Genomic DNA, 12,742 nt, shown 5'->3' with positions numbered 1-12,742 from the left:
AGGACAAAATTTATCGGATGGAGAAAACAGTCGACAGAAGCACGCTTTTGTCTCTACCCGAAATATTTTCGGCTGGACACCCGGGGACTACTGACGTGAGCATTACCCTTCGGGTAATCACTATCGTGTTACCCCTTGCAGCCCGACTAGAGGCCCATGAAGACACCCAAAGACCAGGTGGGCCATAATGTCGGTTCGCAAGGTAGATTCTTGGAGAACAAGGCAAAGAAGACGAAGAATAGAAGGAAAGTTTAGAACTAGGACTCTTTGTAACCTAGACGTACCCAGACAGATCTCTTGAGACCTGGCCCCCTATATAAGGGCCAGGAGAGGGGCTGCCGAGGGACACAATCAATCTTAGCAACTTTAGCCACCATAAGCCCAGAGCTAGGTCCCCATAGAACTTAGCCTCTCGACGAGAGCACAACCGAAACCTTCGGCACCCCATTGTAACCCGATATTTTCATAATGAAGATCAGACAAGCAGGACGTAAGGGTTTTACCTCATCGAGGGCTCCGAACCTGGGTAAATCGCCTTCTTCGCTTGTTTGATAACCGATGTCTCGTGTCAGCCTACAGGATTCCATCAACCCTAAGCCCCATATGGAGGGCATTGCCGAGGAGTACCCTCGACAGAAGGAGTACTGAGTTTGGAATATGTTTTTATTTCATATTTAGGAATAAAGTCTATGCATATATTTTGCCTGAATCTGACTGATTTTTTTTGGATATATTTGCGGATGAAATTAGTAAAAATAAACTGTTAGAATGAATAGAAAAAAGTATACAATTCCATAAGGCCTGCGTTCCGACCTCTCAAAATTGCAGCCGAAGGTCCTCAAGGGTTACACTAGTACAGTTCTACTATTTCCGAGGGTTTTATGTAGTAACAAGAACCAATTTGAGATGCTTCACACGTACGGGTGTACCTGGATTGGGGTGATAACAGGTTGGGGAATGATCCACGTGCACCTTCCCTTCGTTCCATTCTCGAGGCAGCCGGTCGATGAACTCGGCCGTGTTGGAGACAATATTGAACCTGAACATGCGGACCAGGTTATGTGGCAAGTCCTTCCTACCAGAGTAGGCCATGTAGGCGCACGCGCCGTCCTTGCCGCCCAGCCGTGAGGCATCCACGGCGAAGCTGTTGGGCCACCCTAGGAAGAGCACGCGGTCGGCCAAGCTTCTATCGTCTTTCCTCACCCACCGCATCTTCTTCTTGGGCGCGGAGTGCTCCTCCCTCTAGTGCATGCACCGACAACGAGAGCTTGTAGTCGACTCTCCATCTCCGATCAGTGTACTCATTAGAGGCTATGACCTGGACCAAGGCCCATAGCAGATCGCCACGGGACTCCACGAGAAAGTTGTAGTGACGCCGGCGGTCGCATGAGAAGTACATGTTTGTGCCCGGCTGCCGGGTAGACAAGGGCTCCGGGATCAGCATGTTGCCGGCGACGGCTTTGTGGCTGTCTAGCGAGATGACGTGCCAAAGCTTAGTCTGCGTGGTGACCATGATCTTGCCGCCTTGGTACGCCGCGTACATCTCACCGGGACTGACTGCCTCAAATGTCTTCTCGACAATCACCCACTCGGTGTCGCCATGTTTCAGGATGGCCGCCTGGAACCTGACCATGGCGCCATCACGGATAAGTGTGTGCAGGAAGGTGGTACCGTCACCGGAGACGACGCCGCGGGGATTATCCTTCTCCCAATGGCCGATGCGGCACGGAAAGAGAGGCCGATGGGTGACTTGTCCGGTGAGAGGGTCTTGGAGGCTAGGGTGGAGGTTCTCCACGGTTAAGTACCAAAAGGCGGTGCCGTCGGCGCGGCACACCCAGTTTCTCCAGGGCAGTGGAGATGCCGGTGCCGCGCGGTAGCTAGTGTTGGCGAAGACAGACCTGAAGTTGAGGTGGGCGGATTCTTTCTCGGCCGCGGGCGCAAGGAGCCATGGCAGGAACTGGGTCGTGGTTGTCCTCGGGGACGGCGGGTCACGGGAGTCGCGCCATGGCTTGCAAACGGCGTGGAAGTAGACGAAGTCGACGGCAGCCCACAGGCGGCTGGAGCTCTCGCGGACCACGTCCGGCGGGAGGTCTGACCACGCCTCCCGTCCATGGCGGCGTAACTGGTGCCAGCATTCCGACGCGGCGAACTCGCCCTACATACCTGTCACGTTCCATATATGGAGCCACCAATGGAACTGATGCGAGCTCCATCCCGATCCCGTTGCGAGATGCCGAGCACCAGTGCAGGGGTGCAGTTGCCACACGAGCGAGTTTTGGCGGTGTTGTGAAAGTAGTGTGGTGTTGCTGCCACCGGTCAATGGCGATGCTGCCAATAAAGGAGGTGGTGCTTCCACGAGGTGACAGTGTTGCTATAGTAGGTGGTCGCCGGTAGTGCGAGTGATGACAGGCAGTCCTTCCATCAGGCAACGGCGGTGCTGCTAGCGGTGAGTGGCGGTACTATCGTACGTAGTCGCTGGTGCTGCAAGAAGAAGGTGATGGTGCTACAAGTGGACGATGGTGGCATTGCCAGGAGTGAATGGTGGTGCTACAATCAGTGGGAAGTGGTGCTACAATGAGCAATTGGTGCGGCTGCCACCCGTCTGCTGGTGGCGCTACCGGCGGTGGTCTGTGAGGCTACAATAATATTTGTTTCTTTTTTTCAATGCTTTTGCGATTCTACTACTTTAGTATAATTTTGTTGCTACGAGGTCTCTGGCAAGGTCAACTTTTGCTATAGTAGGATTTGAAATGCTATCATAATATTTTGTTTTGCTTCAATTGGTATGTTATGTTGCTACTTTAGTACAAAATGTTTGTTGCGAGTTCTCCGATGAGTCTCCGACGAAGTATGATGCTCCGTCTAGGTCTCCGGCAAAGTTTCCTACAAGGTCGGTGTCCAGCAGGTATTTTTATTTTTGTTTTAGTCGAACCATTTTTCTTCCAATAAAGCAAAAAACCAGGGATTTTTTCTGCGACAAAGGAAAATTCAGATTATAGCTGAAATTGGACCCATGTTGCCCATGGAAGTCAGAGGTTGGAAGGGGGGAAATCCTCTGGGGGATCCTTATCACTATCCATTATATAATTGCGCACTATCTAATTTAATATTTTTTTTGCGGAACACTATCTTATTTTCTTTTAGTATTTTTTTTTTACCGGAAATGGTGTGCTATAATGTTACATTAGCTTAATGTGCATCTCTACTACTTAAAAAGACTCAATTGGTTCCTTATTCTGCCAATACGTTTGGTCGTTTTCGTCGTCCCTCCGTCCCCAGACGTACAAGGAATCCAGCAATCAATCAGCATGCAATCCAGCAGTCAATCAGCTATCAGCCGAGACATACAAGGAAAAAAATCAGCCTAGACATACAAGGAAACCAATCAGCGCAGACGTACAAGGAAACCAATCAGCCCAGACGTATCCCTATGAATCAGCTGGGCGGAATAGGAAATCATCTCTCCCCTCACGCTGCCGTCTCTTCTCACTCTTACGCTGCCATCTCTTCTCCGATGCCTTCCGTACGGCAACCACCTCGCTGCCCAGTGGTCTGCCGTCTCTTCTCCGACGTCTGCCTTCTTGGCAAACACTGGTTGCCAACACCGACGCCCCGAGGTCTGCCGCCTCGCCGACGCCCGAGGACTGCCGCCTCGCCGATGCTCCGTGATAACACTGGTTGCCAACACCGACGCCCCGAGGTCTGCCGGCTCGCCGACGCCCCGTGATCTGCCTCATTGGTCTGTCGCCTCTTCTTTGACGCCCAGGTTGGCTCTCCAACCAGTCGAAGACATCGCCTCTTCTTATCCTTCATCTTCATGCTGCATGCAAAAATCAGTTCTGTACAGAGCTGTGGCACTGTCTACATTCATGAGAGCAAACTTGCACATGTAGATTTTAAAAATTAGAAATCAATTGCTACATGCTATTAGTCTGAAAAATAAACATACATTCAAATTCAGTATACAAGGAATCCACTTGTGGCCCAGCAAACATCGCAGACCCATCCACTTGTGCCACTACTTGATTGGTGATAACCACAACAACTCCAAACTGCAGCAGCAAGCAATTATTCAACAGGGGTAACTGTAACTCAACACTTTTGCGTAAAACAATACAAGCCCAAGTTGGAAAAAATTATTCAACAATTACTTTAAAAGCACTTGAGCCAACTATCTAGCATGAACTTAGTGTACTTTGAACGAGTAACGAATTAACAATGCCTTGATTTTTTAAAAATAAAAAGTGTTTCTTGTCTTTGCAAAAAATATGGTTGTAACTAAAATTTGACCACATTATTTTTGACAAGTATTACTGCTTTTGTGTGTGCAGTCTGAGAATTTATAAATACATCAAGGTTTCGATTCTACTGTTAAGTGTCATCACCTTATAGTATCATGCCGAAATGAAAAGTAAATGCTTGGATGTGAAAAATGTTATAATAATTACTCACGGCTAATGGTGTGTTTTTCTTAGAGCAGTGATAGTCGAGGCTAAGCTGCAATAAATATCTGCCTCTATGCTTTTCACACTGAAAAAATGGGAATGGAATAATACTCATGTTTCAGAGGGGCAACATCAAACATGTATGACGGGCAGAAAACATATTCTTCTTCTATGCATGTAGTATTTGAGAAGGCAGGAAAGCATGTTCAATGTCTGGCGTTTGGTTATCATTGAGTGAGTGGTTATCATTTAGCATTTGCCTGGGGGTGCAAATTTCATAAGCCATCATTAGATCTTGACATTCAATAACAAGTGAAACCAACAATTTCTTAGTGGTTAAAGCACATTATTTTACCTGCTCAGTCGTTTCATATGAGCCATCATGAAATTGTTTACGAGACAATGCTCCCAGTGATGTAAAAAATGACTGAACCTGCCAAACAAATAGTTAAGTGTTAGAAGGCAACAACTGAATATCACTTTTCAACAATTTTGCACAGATGCACAAATATTTTGGTGGTGCAAATTTTATAGACTCTCACATCAGAGCTCAATAACTTTTCCCATGTCTGATATCTCATGCAAAAAGGCACATGCATGTTTTTAAAATTCAAAGTACTCTAACTTCTGTAAAATAAAGTTTGGTCGTACTTGGTCGTCGTCGTCCTTCGTTGCCCACCCGCCTGGGCCAAGCGTTAACATGGGCCGAATGTAATCTCGCCAGGAAATATAAATCACGCTAGGTATGCAATCTCGCCAGGTATGTAATCTCGGCAGGAAAATCTCGCCAGGAAATATAAATCACGCCAGGTATGCAATCTCGCCAGGTATGTAATCTCGGCAGGAAAATCTCGCCAGGAAATCTCGCCAGGAAATATAAATCACGCATGAATGGAATCTAAACAGGAAATAAATCAAGAACGACCGATGAATTAGGAAATCTCGCATGGAAATAAACCAAGAACGACCCATGAATCAGGAAACACCCATGACGCATGGTATGAATCAGGAAACACCCATGACGCATGGTATGTAATCCTTCCCAGTAATCACGCATGAATCCTTCCCAGTAATCGTGTGCCTGTAATCACCATTAAAGGACGCAGGTTAAAATCAGGATTCACGCCAGGAAATAAATCACGCCAGGTTAAAGGAATGAACCATCTTACCATAGCTCCAGGCTAAGGTCATCTTCATCTCAGTCGAGTTCATCCATCTTCAGTCGCCATGCTCAGTCAATACCTGCTCAGTCGCCACGCCTCCAAGAGGGTAATGGCACCAAGGTAAGTTCCAGCATCACGTTTTACTCATGTTCTTAGCATCACGTTTTACTCATGTTTCTCCGTTTATAATGCAGTCATGTTACATTCTGCAATGTGGAACAATTGCATATCTACAACAGATCCTGGGAGGCAACTGCGAAACTTATTTCTGGTCGAATAAAAAACAATAGAGGAGGTGATCTAATCTACCATGCTATCCTCGTCGACGAAAATGTAAGTATTCCATCTTAGGTGAGATACCTCGCACTTGTACTATTTGTCAAATATATAGTCCTATCTTGAATATGTACTAATACGAATCGCATGTCATTTGTGCAGGCAATAGTCCAGGTTGTTCTCGTTTTTAGAATTCCGCACCACCATGTTGGGTGAACTATTTGAAACTGAGAGGACTTTTGTCACGAATGCCAGAACTTCAATAAATTTGTTGCTAATGCAACTGATAGAGATGAACATGACTTCCGGAGCTAACCGGGGAATGTGTTTGTTTGTTTGTTTGTTTGTTTCAAAAGCATATGCTTTCTTCATAGATATTAAACACCCCACTCGGCCTAGAATATATTCTTAAAATAACAGAAGCTGTTTGTTTGATGTGTGTTTCACTGTTGACAGTAAATATATTCTTAAAATATTCTTAAAATAACAGAAGCTGTTTGGTTGATGTGTGTTTCACTGTTGACAGTAAATATATTCTTAAAATGAAGCAAAATAAGATAAAAGAAGAAGAATAATAGGTTCCAAATTAGCTAGGATCATATTAGGTTCTGCATATACTGCTACTCCACAAAAGATATGCAAAGACGAATGAAGCATAGAGACAACCTGCAGTACCAACTAGAAAGATTGTCCAGATTGATTGTATAGCATGAATAGTACCACCAGTTTACCAAGAATCAAAAGTAGCAGCTTACTCAATCCACCAGTTTAACTCTAAGCACCTTCTTACCAGACATATATTTGCACCATAAAATAATTATTTGAGGAAATAGGCTTATGTACATATACAAGCAGTCAAGCATCACATACTAAAACTAAAAATGCTTATATACATCGATGAGTAATCCTTGGAGGAGGGACAATTTACAACAGTAAATTCTGACATGATTCAACTATATGGTGCCTTATGGTCTAATACTGACTTTGTAAAGAGAACAAATGGTGGTTGTTATGATGGATACAGTTGAAAACAGGATCAGCTGAGCATCAAACAGAAAACTAGAAACACACTTTTTTATTGTACATAGCTGAAGCAATGACACTGAAACTAAATGCAACCTGCAGCCTTATACGCCATAGATTAAACAAGTACTAACATGGTCTGAGATCATCATGTACATAAACAGTGTGAGCCAATGGTAATTACCAGGCTGGAATATAACATAACATTAGTAGGCAGCCTGACTTACTTCAAATTGAGGAGATCTCCAATATTTAATAAGGTCCTTCCAATCAGCTTCACTAATTTTGTCATCACGTTTTTTCATAAGCTGTTCATCAGTCAATTCAGCATCAAACATTGTCTTATTTATATCTGCCTGCCATTCCTTTCATTTTGTGTGTGAAGTGTTATCAATATATCTCAAAGTAGTTGAGTCCACCTCACAAAATGCCTGTTAAAATGAGAGAAAGGATGATGCTCACCTAGATGGCTTTAACCAGAATGTATAAGATGTAAATTATGTACTGGAATACCTTTACGTCATCCCATCATCATGCACAAGTTTAGCATCGAATTCAGCAATCCTTTGTCCCGAAAGCACAAGTTTAAGCTCAATGTTCCTGCAGTTGGTTTGCCCAATCATTATGCATAAATTTTAGCCCATGGAAAGAATATAAGGCAAGAATAAGTGAAAACAAAGGACCTGACCTGTGATCTCTCAGAGCAATGACCCATAGACAGAATTAAACAAGTAATGATAGAACACTTGGATTTGACGCCCCCTGTTCGTCAATGAATTTACCAAGAAGTGAATATTATCGTATAGTACTAATCAGATTAGGCTTTACTGAAAGAACTTTGCCTAGCAAAGACCAGCTATCAATCAACTTAAAATGGAAATATAAATAATATCTGTTAAGTTGTAATCCAGTACATGTATCATTAGTTTCTGCTGGACATATAGTACATGAAAAGAAACGCTTACCAGCCCATTAGTGGAGGATGATTCATCTAAGTTGTAGTCGGCAAACACTGTCAAGGCGGGAGGCTGCGTTGCTCTCCATATTCAGTTTGCACATGATGTTGTCAATGGCATCAGTGGCGCCCTCCTAAACTACGAGAAGAATTGAACAGCCATGGTACTCTCCAACTGTCTGTCTCTCTTTCTCTATGCTCCGGGTCTTCTCTGTATAAACTGATGACCTGTGCGAACATGCAGGTTGTGTGATCGTTAACACGACCTCTGTTTGTAAGATTTAATAAGAATGTTCTAGCAAGATGTTCTAGCAAGATGTTCTAGCCTTACGGTGACAAAATGGAAGAAGCAAGATACCTTTTCAGAGCTGGAAGAGCGGAATTCTTCCCAGAACCTTCTGAAGTCTGACTCCAGTTCATTTTTTCCCCTGCGGTTACAAGAGGAAGAATTACTAACTAATAGGAATGGATGTGAAGAATTAGGAAAACAAAATGACACATAAAATGGTAAAATAACAAGAGCAATTACCTGATTTGGAAAGATTGATTGTGGGCACTGTCAACACACGGAAAAAATAAACAGTCGAGTGAGAAATAAAAGCAGGGAATGACTGCTTTTACTTTTAGGGAGTATGAATTGTAAATAGCTTAGATATTTCAATACTCACTTGAAATAACATTAACTGACCACTGCTAAACATTTGCACCTCCTGGAATGAGCATTTAAAATATATGTGGTATCAACAAAGCAGCATAAAACATTTGAGATGACAGGTATTCCAATGAAAAGGGAAACTATACCGTACATCACATCATTACGTGAGTGACAGAGAAGAAAACCAGAAGCTTCTACTTCTAAATCCTGTTAGCAAGCAGATAAACATGTTGTAAATTTCAAATGTCATCATACAGATTTTTTTTAAGTAAAATGCAATAGACATAAGAAAGCAATCTCCTACCAATTCCTCTAGCAACAAAGTGAGACCAATGACCACTTAGATTAGGATCTCCAGCCATGTGTTAGCTGATTCAATAAGAGAAAAAATGTTGCACCTACATTTTCTCTGTTAAAATCTGAGGAATAGAGCAAGAACAAAGTCAATCAAAATGGCAGCCAAAACTCTAGACTAGCATACACACACAGAAAAGTAACAGTTGTCTCTACCTTTCCTCTTCAGAATATTTTCCAATGCCCTGGTAGAAAAATCATCTTTACCTCCAAGGTCTTCAAATCCAACTAACCGATCAACAGCAATACCCTTCCTGATGTAGAAAAGTACCGTGAACACAGTATATATTAGTATAATGCCTTATGACATTGGAATTTGAAATAGGTAGAAACCGTGAACAGTTTATGCACTTACTTGAACAATATAACAGGAACAGGGAATTAAGAGTAAAATAACAAAATAGTCATAGCAAAATAACAAGAAAATAGTCATAGCAAAATAGGAGGAAAAAAGTTTGGCAGTGAAAAGAAAATAGTTTTATGAAAAACGGAGGCCCATCCCAACAGTCAGCCCGCACAACAGTTGTATCGTTCGAAGCACTGGAAATAACTCCTCTGGTAAGTTCTTCACGTAGCAAAGCAAACAGAAAGAGGACATTTTAGGAGGCAATTCTCAAAGTTAAACTGTACCAAGGCACAGATCGTTTGAATGCCTAAGAGTTTTCAAGTAATAAATGGAGGAACAACAGCAGATGACATTGGTCTTTCATGTTTGGACTTTGGAAAAATACAGATAATGCAGTCGCATACCTCTACTCCAACTTTAGTCAGAAAAGAATCTTCAGCAAAGGGCGAGAGAACGGTTACTCCAGGTGGTAATCTTGTATCAAACATTCTAAGAGATAACTCAAACAGTTCTTCTAACTCGTTGTCTACTATACTCGATGTTTCCAAACCAAGTTCCCTGAAATATTATATGAATACATCAGAGAAACAAGAAATATACCAACAATAATTCACCAAGATCCATTACTCCATCTTGCCCTTGAATACAACCGTTTGTTAAAAAAAATATTATCTTGTCATAAAGTATTATGCAGCCCAGCATTGTTCTGTTACAAAGTATCACATCAACATATTTAATTTTGCTTTCTAAACTATAAACTGTATGAGAGGCACTGGCAGTAAATTTTATTAAAATACAAACAGATATTTACAAGAGAGGAGGGATGCACAACCGGGAAGATGTCTAACCAAGGGAGTCAAACCAAATCTGTCAAGGATACACAAGACCCTCTATCATTCCAAATGAAAGGGCAAATGAGAAACCTTGGCGTTCCTTTTTTTTTCCAAATGTCCCATGAAGAAAGGCTTTTGCTTAAGGCGATTTAGGCCATGCTGATCATGTGATTGCTGATGTCTAGCTGAACACCGACAGCTTGCCAAGGAGGTGCTGAAGGGGCAATTCCAAATAGATTACCACTGGTTTCTAGGCTGCCAGAGGTACAGAGGACACGGTTGGAGACGCGAAATGTATCTGTTTCATGGATTTCAGAGCTAGACAAATAGTTTCATGAGAACAGATGCGTGAACGGATGCCATGTTAGCTCGTTGAAAAAGAGCACAGTTTGTGCAACAAGTAAAAAAAAAAACCACCCGAATGAGTTCCTAGCTGTTTACGCCACTGGAATTTCTTCATGAAGTGTACTGAAATTCTTCATCTACTGGTGCTAAATTCCACCACTGAAATTTCTTCATTAACTATACTGAACTCTCGTCCAGTGATCCTAAATTCGAGTCTATCAAACATATAGAGAAAAGGCACATCTTAGAAAATTAAATTACCAATTAATTCACAAAATTTTAATGCTTAATTGCTTATGAGTTGAACAACAATTTTTTTGAGGATCGTTAATACCCACTAATCCAACACAAAATTCGAGTTTATTGGCCTATTTGTGGAAACCAACAATGCATATACGGCAGGATATCATCAACTAAAATAAACACAAGTTGAAACCCTCAAGTTTCCTGAACACCCCAACCCAATCAAGTAAAACAAACGCATAAGAACTAATAATACAATATCTAAAAAAAAATTGCCAAACGAGCACATCAACAGATATTCAGAGCACTAAGATGACCGCTTGTGAAAAAACTAACCAAACAATGTTCAGAAGATATAATTGTCTTAAGTGTACTGAGAAGGCAGCAATGAATAATCAGAGCACTAGAAGCATGTCAAAATATGAAAAGACACAATCCAAAATTCCAAACTGTACTAACAAGCGATTGTGCTTTACCAATGAAGAGGCTGCAGAGCTATGAAGCAAAACTGTTAATGGATTCAATAACTAAACCTTCAGACACTTCCCAATCCATAAAACCTGCAAAATAAGAAGTCATCCAAAATTTATAGTGCTTTGAAAGTGAAATTTAGCTTTACAAAATATCTTAGGATAGTGGACATATTACAACACTTGATGGTAAAAGGAAATACTGCAGACATATAGCTACTCCGTGCAATTTAGCTACTGTTCACTATTATAAGCACCACCATTTTTTGTCGTCTCTCATCCGAAAATATGCCTCTGTTCACTATTATAAGATGCTTTGAAAGTGAAATTTAGCTTTACAATATCTTAGGATAGTGGACGTATTACAACACTTGATGGTAAAAAGAAATATCAGACTGCTTAGTTGGTTACATGAATAAGCAAGCATGCAACTGCTGACGACCAGTGACAGGTAAGACATGAAATTGAAGTTCATCATCACATACCACAATACTATAATTAACCACGCAGGAACAAAATCTGATACTAAGTTGCACAGATCAATAGGAAAGCAAGCAATCACATGATTAACAGGAAAGCAATCTTCTACTAGATCTTTGAAGCCATGGAATCAATCATACTCAGACCCACGGACCTGAACACAATGCACGCGCATACACCATGGCTGGATGGGAAATTTCGCCGGAGGGAACTGTTCGTACTTGCTCACGCCCGCGGCCGCCCCTGGCTAGAGCTTGCCCAGCCGCGCCATGGCCGAGCTCGCCTTCGCCGCCCCTCGAGGAGCTCGCCCGCGCCGCCCCATCGCGGAGCTCGTCGGCGCCAGCATCTCGCCGTGGTCGCCCGCGCCGGCTATGGCGTACCTCGCCCGTGCCGCCCCTGGAGGATCTCTCCCGCGCCGCCCCTAGCTGGCTCGCCCGCTCCGTGCCATGGCCGAGCTCGCCCTCGCAGCCCCTCGAGGAGCTTGCCCGCGATGCCCCGTCGCGGAGCTCGTCTGGCACCTGGCCGTGGTCACCCACTCCGGAGCTTGCCCTCGCCGTCCCTGGTGGTTGGAGGAAACGCGGTGGGGGAATGGGGAATTGAGTGGGAGAGGGAGAGACTGGAGTGGGAGAGAGAGAGTGGTTTTTTTTTTACAAAGCATTTCATGTTACGGAGGAGGCACCACTTCCGTGCGAGAGATTTTTTTTAGGGTTGTTTTTATTTTACAAAGCGGAGGAGGCACCACTTTCTTGCGAATTACAAAGTATTTTCTATTATATTATACCCATACACTACCGTGATTCCCTTTATTTATTCGGAACGCGAACTACTTCTCGCATGAGAAAACAAAAACATATACTGTACATGCAAAAACAAATCAAAATGAAGACTTAAATTAGTCCTTACTCCCCTAAACTTTAATGACAGCGAGGAGCGTATCCGCCTCGGAACGTTCGACACCACGCACGAGGCGGCGCGGGCCTACGACGCCGTCGCCTGGCGCCTCGGCCGCCCGCGCCAACAAATGAACTTCAACGACATTTGGACGCGCGAGCAGGAGGAGATGCTCGCGCCGCCATCGCCGGCCGTCACGACCGAGCAGCGGCAGCGCGCTCGCGAGCTCGAGCAGCGCCTGCACGTCGCGGAGCAGGCCGAGC

General features: G+C 43.4%; 1 protein-coding gene and 4 long non-coding RNA genes across 5 annotated transcripts; all 5 read right to left on the bottom strand.

The window, feature by feature from the left end:
* Positions 1–911: 911 nt before the first annotated feature.
* LOC139838297 (uncharacterized) lies at positions 912–2,213 on the bottom strand. Its single transcript, XM_071827706.1, has 4 exons — positions 2,199–2,213; positions 1,319–2,155; positions 973–1,242; positions 912–929 (listed from the first exon to the last, which is right to left on the bottom strand). The coding sequence occupies exons 1-4, from the start codon at positions 2,211–2,213 to the stop codon at positions 912–914; spliced, it is 1,140 nt and encodes a 379-aa protein (XP_071683807.1).
* A 1,069-nt stretch (positions 2,214–3,282) lies between these two features.
* LOC127345983 (uncharacterized) lies at positions 3,283–4,613 on the bottom strand. The gene is made up of 2 exons (XR_007879145.1): positions 4,453–4,613; positions 3,283–4,052 (listed from the first exon to the last, which is right to left on the bottom strand). It is a non-coding gene; the product is annotated as an uncharacterized lncRNA (long non-coding RNA).
* Positions 4,614–6,693: 2,080 nt separating this feature from the next.
* LOC139838661 (uncharacterized) lies at positions 6,694–8,318 on the bottom strand. Its single transcript, XR_011756369.1, has 5 exons — positions 8,221–8,318; positions 7,873–8,090; positions 7,596–7,669; positions 7,421–7,507; positions 6,694–7,338 (listed from the first exon to the last, which is right to left on the bottom strand). It is a non-coding gene; the product is annotated as an uncharacterized lncRNA (long non-coding RNA).
* Positions 8,319–8,389: 71 nt separating this feature from the next.
* Positions 8,390–9,240, bottom strand: LOC127345981 (uncharacterized). Its single transcript, XR_011754405.1, has 6 exons — positions 9,227–9,240; positions 9,028–9,125; positions 8,822–8,936; positions 8,669–8,724; positions 8,531–8,572; positions 8,390–8,418 (listed from the first exon to the last, which is right to left on the bottom strand). It is a non-coding gene; the product is annotated as an uncharacterized lncRNA (long non-coding RNA).
* Positions 9,241–9,323: 83 nt separating this feature from the next.
* Positions 9,324–12,213, bottom strand: LOC127345982 (uncharacterized). Its single transcript, XR_011756368.1, has 3 exons — positions 11,743–12,213; positions 11,115–11,198; positions 9,324–9,775 (listed from the first exon to the last, which is right to left on the bottom strand). It is a non-coding gene; the product is annotated as an uncharacterized lncRNA (long non-coding RNA).
* Between the last annotated feature and the right edge of the window lie 529 nt (positions 12,214–12,742).

The sequence above is a fragment of the Lolium perenne genome, chromosome 3, assembly GCF_019359855.2.
Source record: "Lolium perenne isolate Kyuss_39 chromosome 3, Kyuss_2.0, whole genome shotgun sequence".
Classification (NCBI taxonomy): Eukaryota; Viridiplantae; Streptophyta; class Magnoliopsida; order Poales; family Poaceae; genus Lolium; species Lolium perenne.
Note: the sequence above shows the minus strand (reverse complement) of the source record. Positions and strands in the feature narration are given on the sequence as shown.

Excerpts from the sequence above, each read along its gene's own strand:
- LOC139838297 (XM_071827706.1), bottom strand. Across the intron at positions 1,243-1,318 it reads TGCTATGGGCCTTGGTCCAG|AGGGAGGAGCACTCCGCGCC; the intron begins GTCATAGCCTCT and ends TGCATGCACTAG.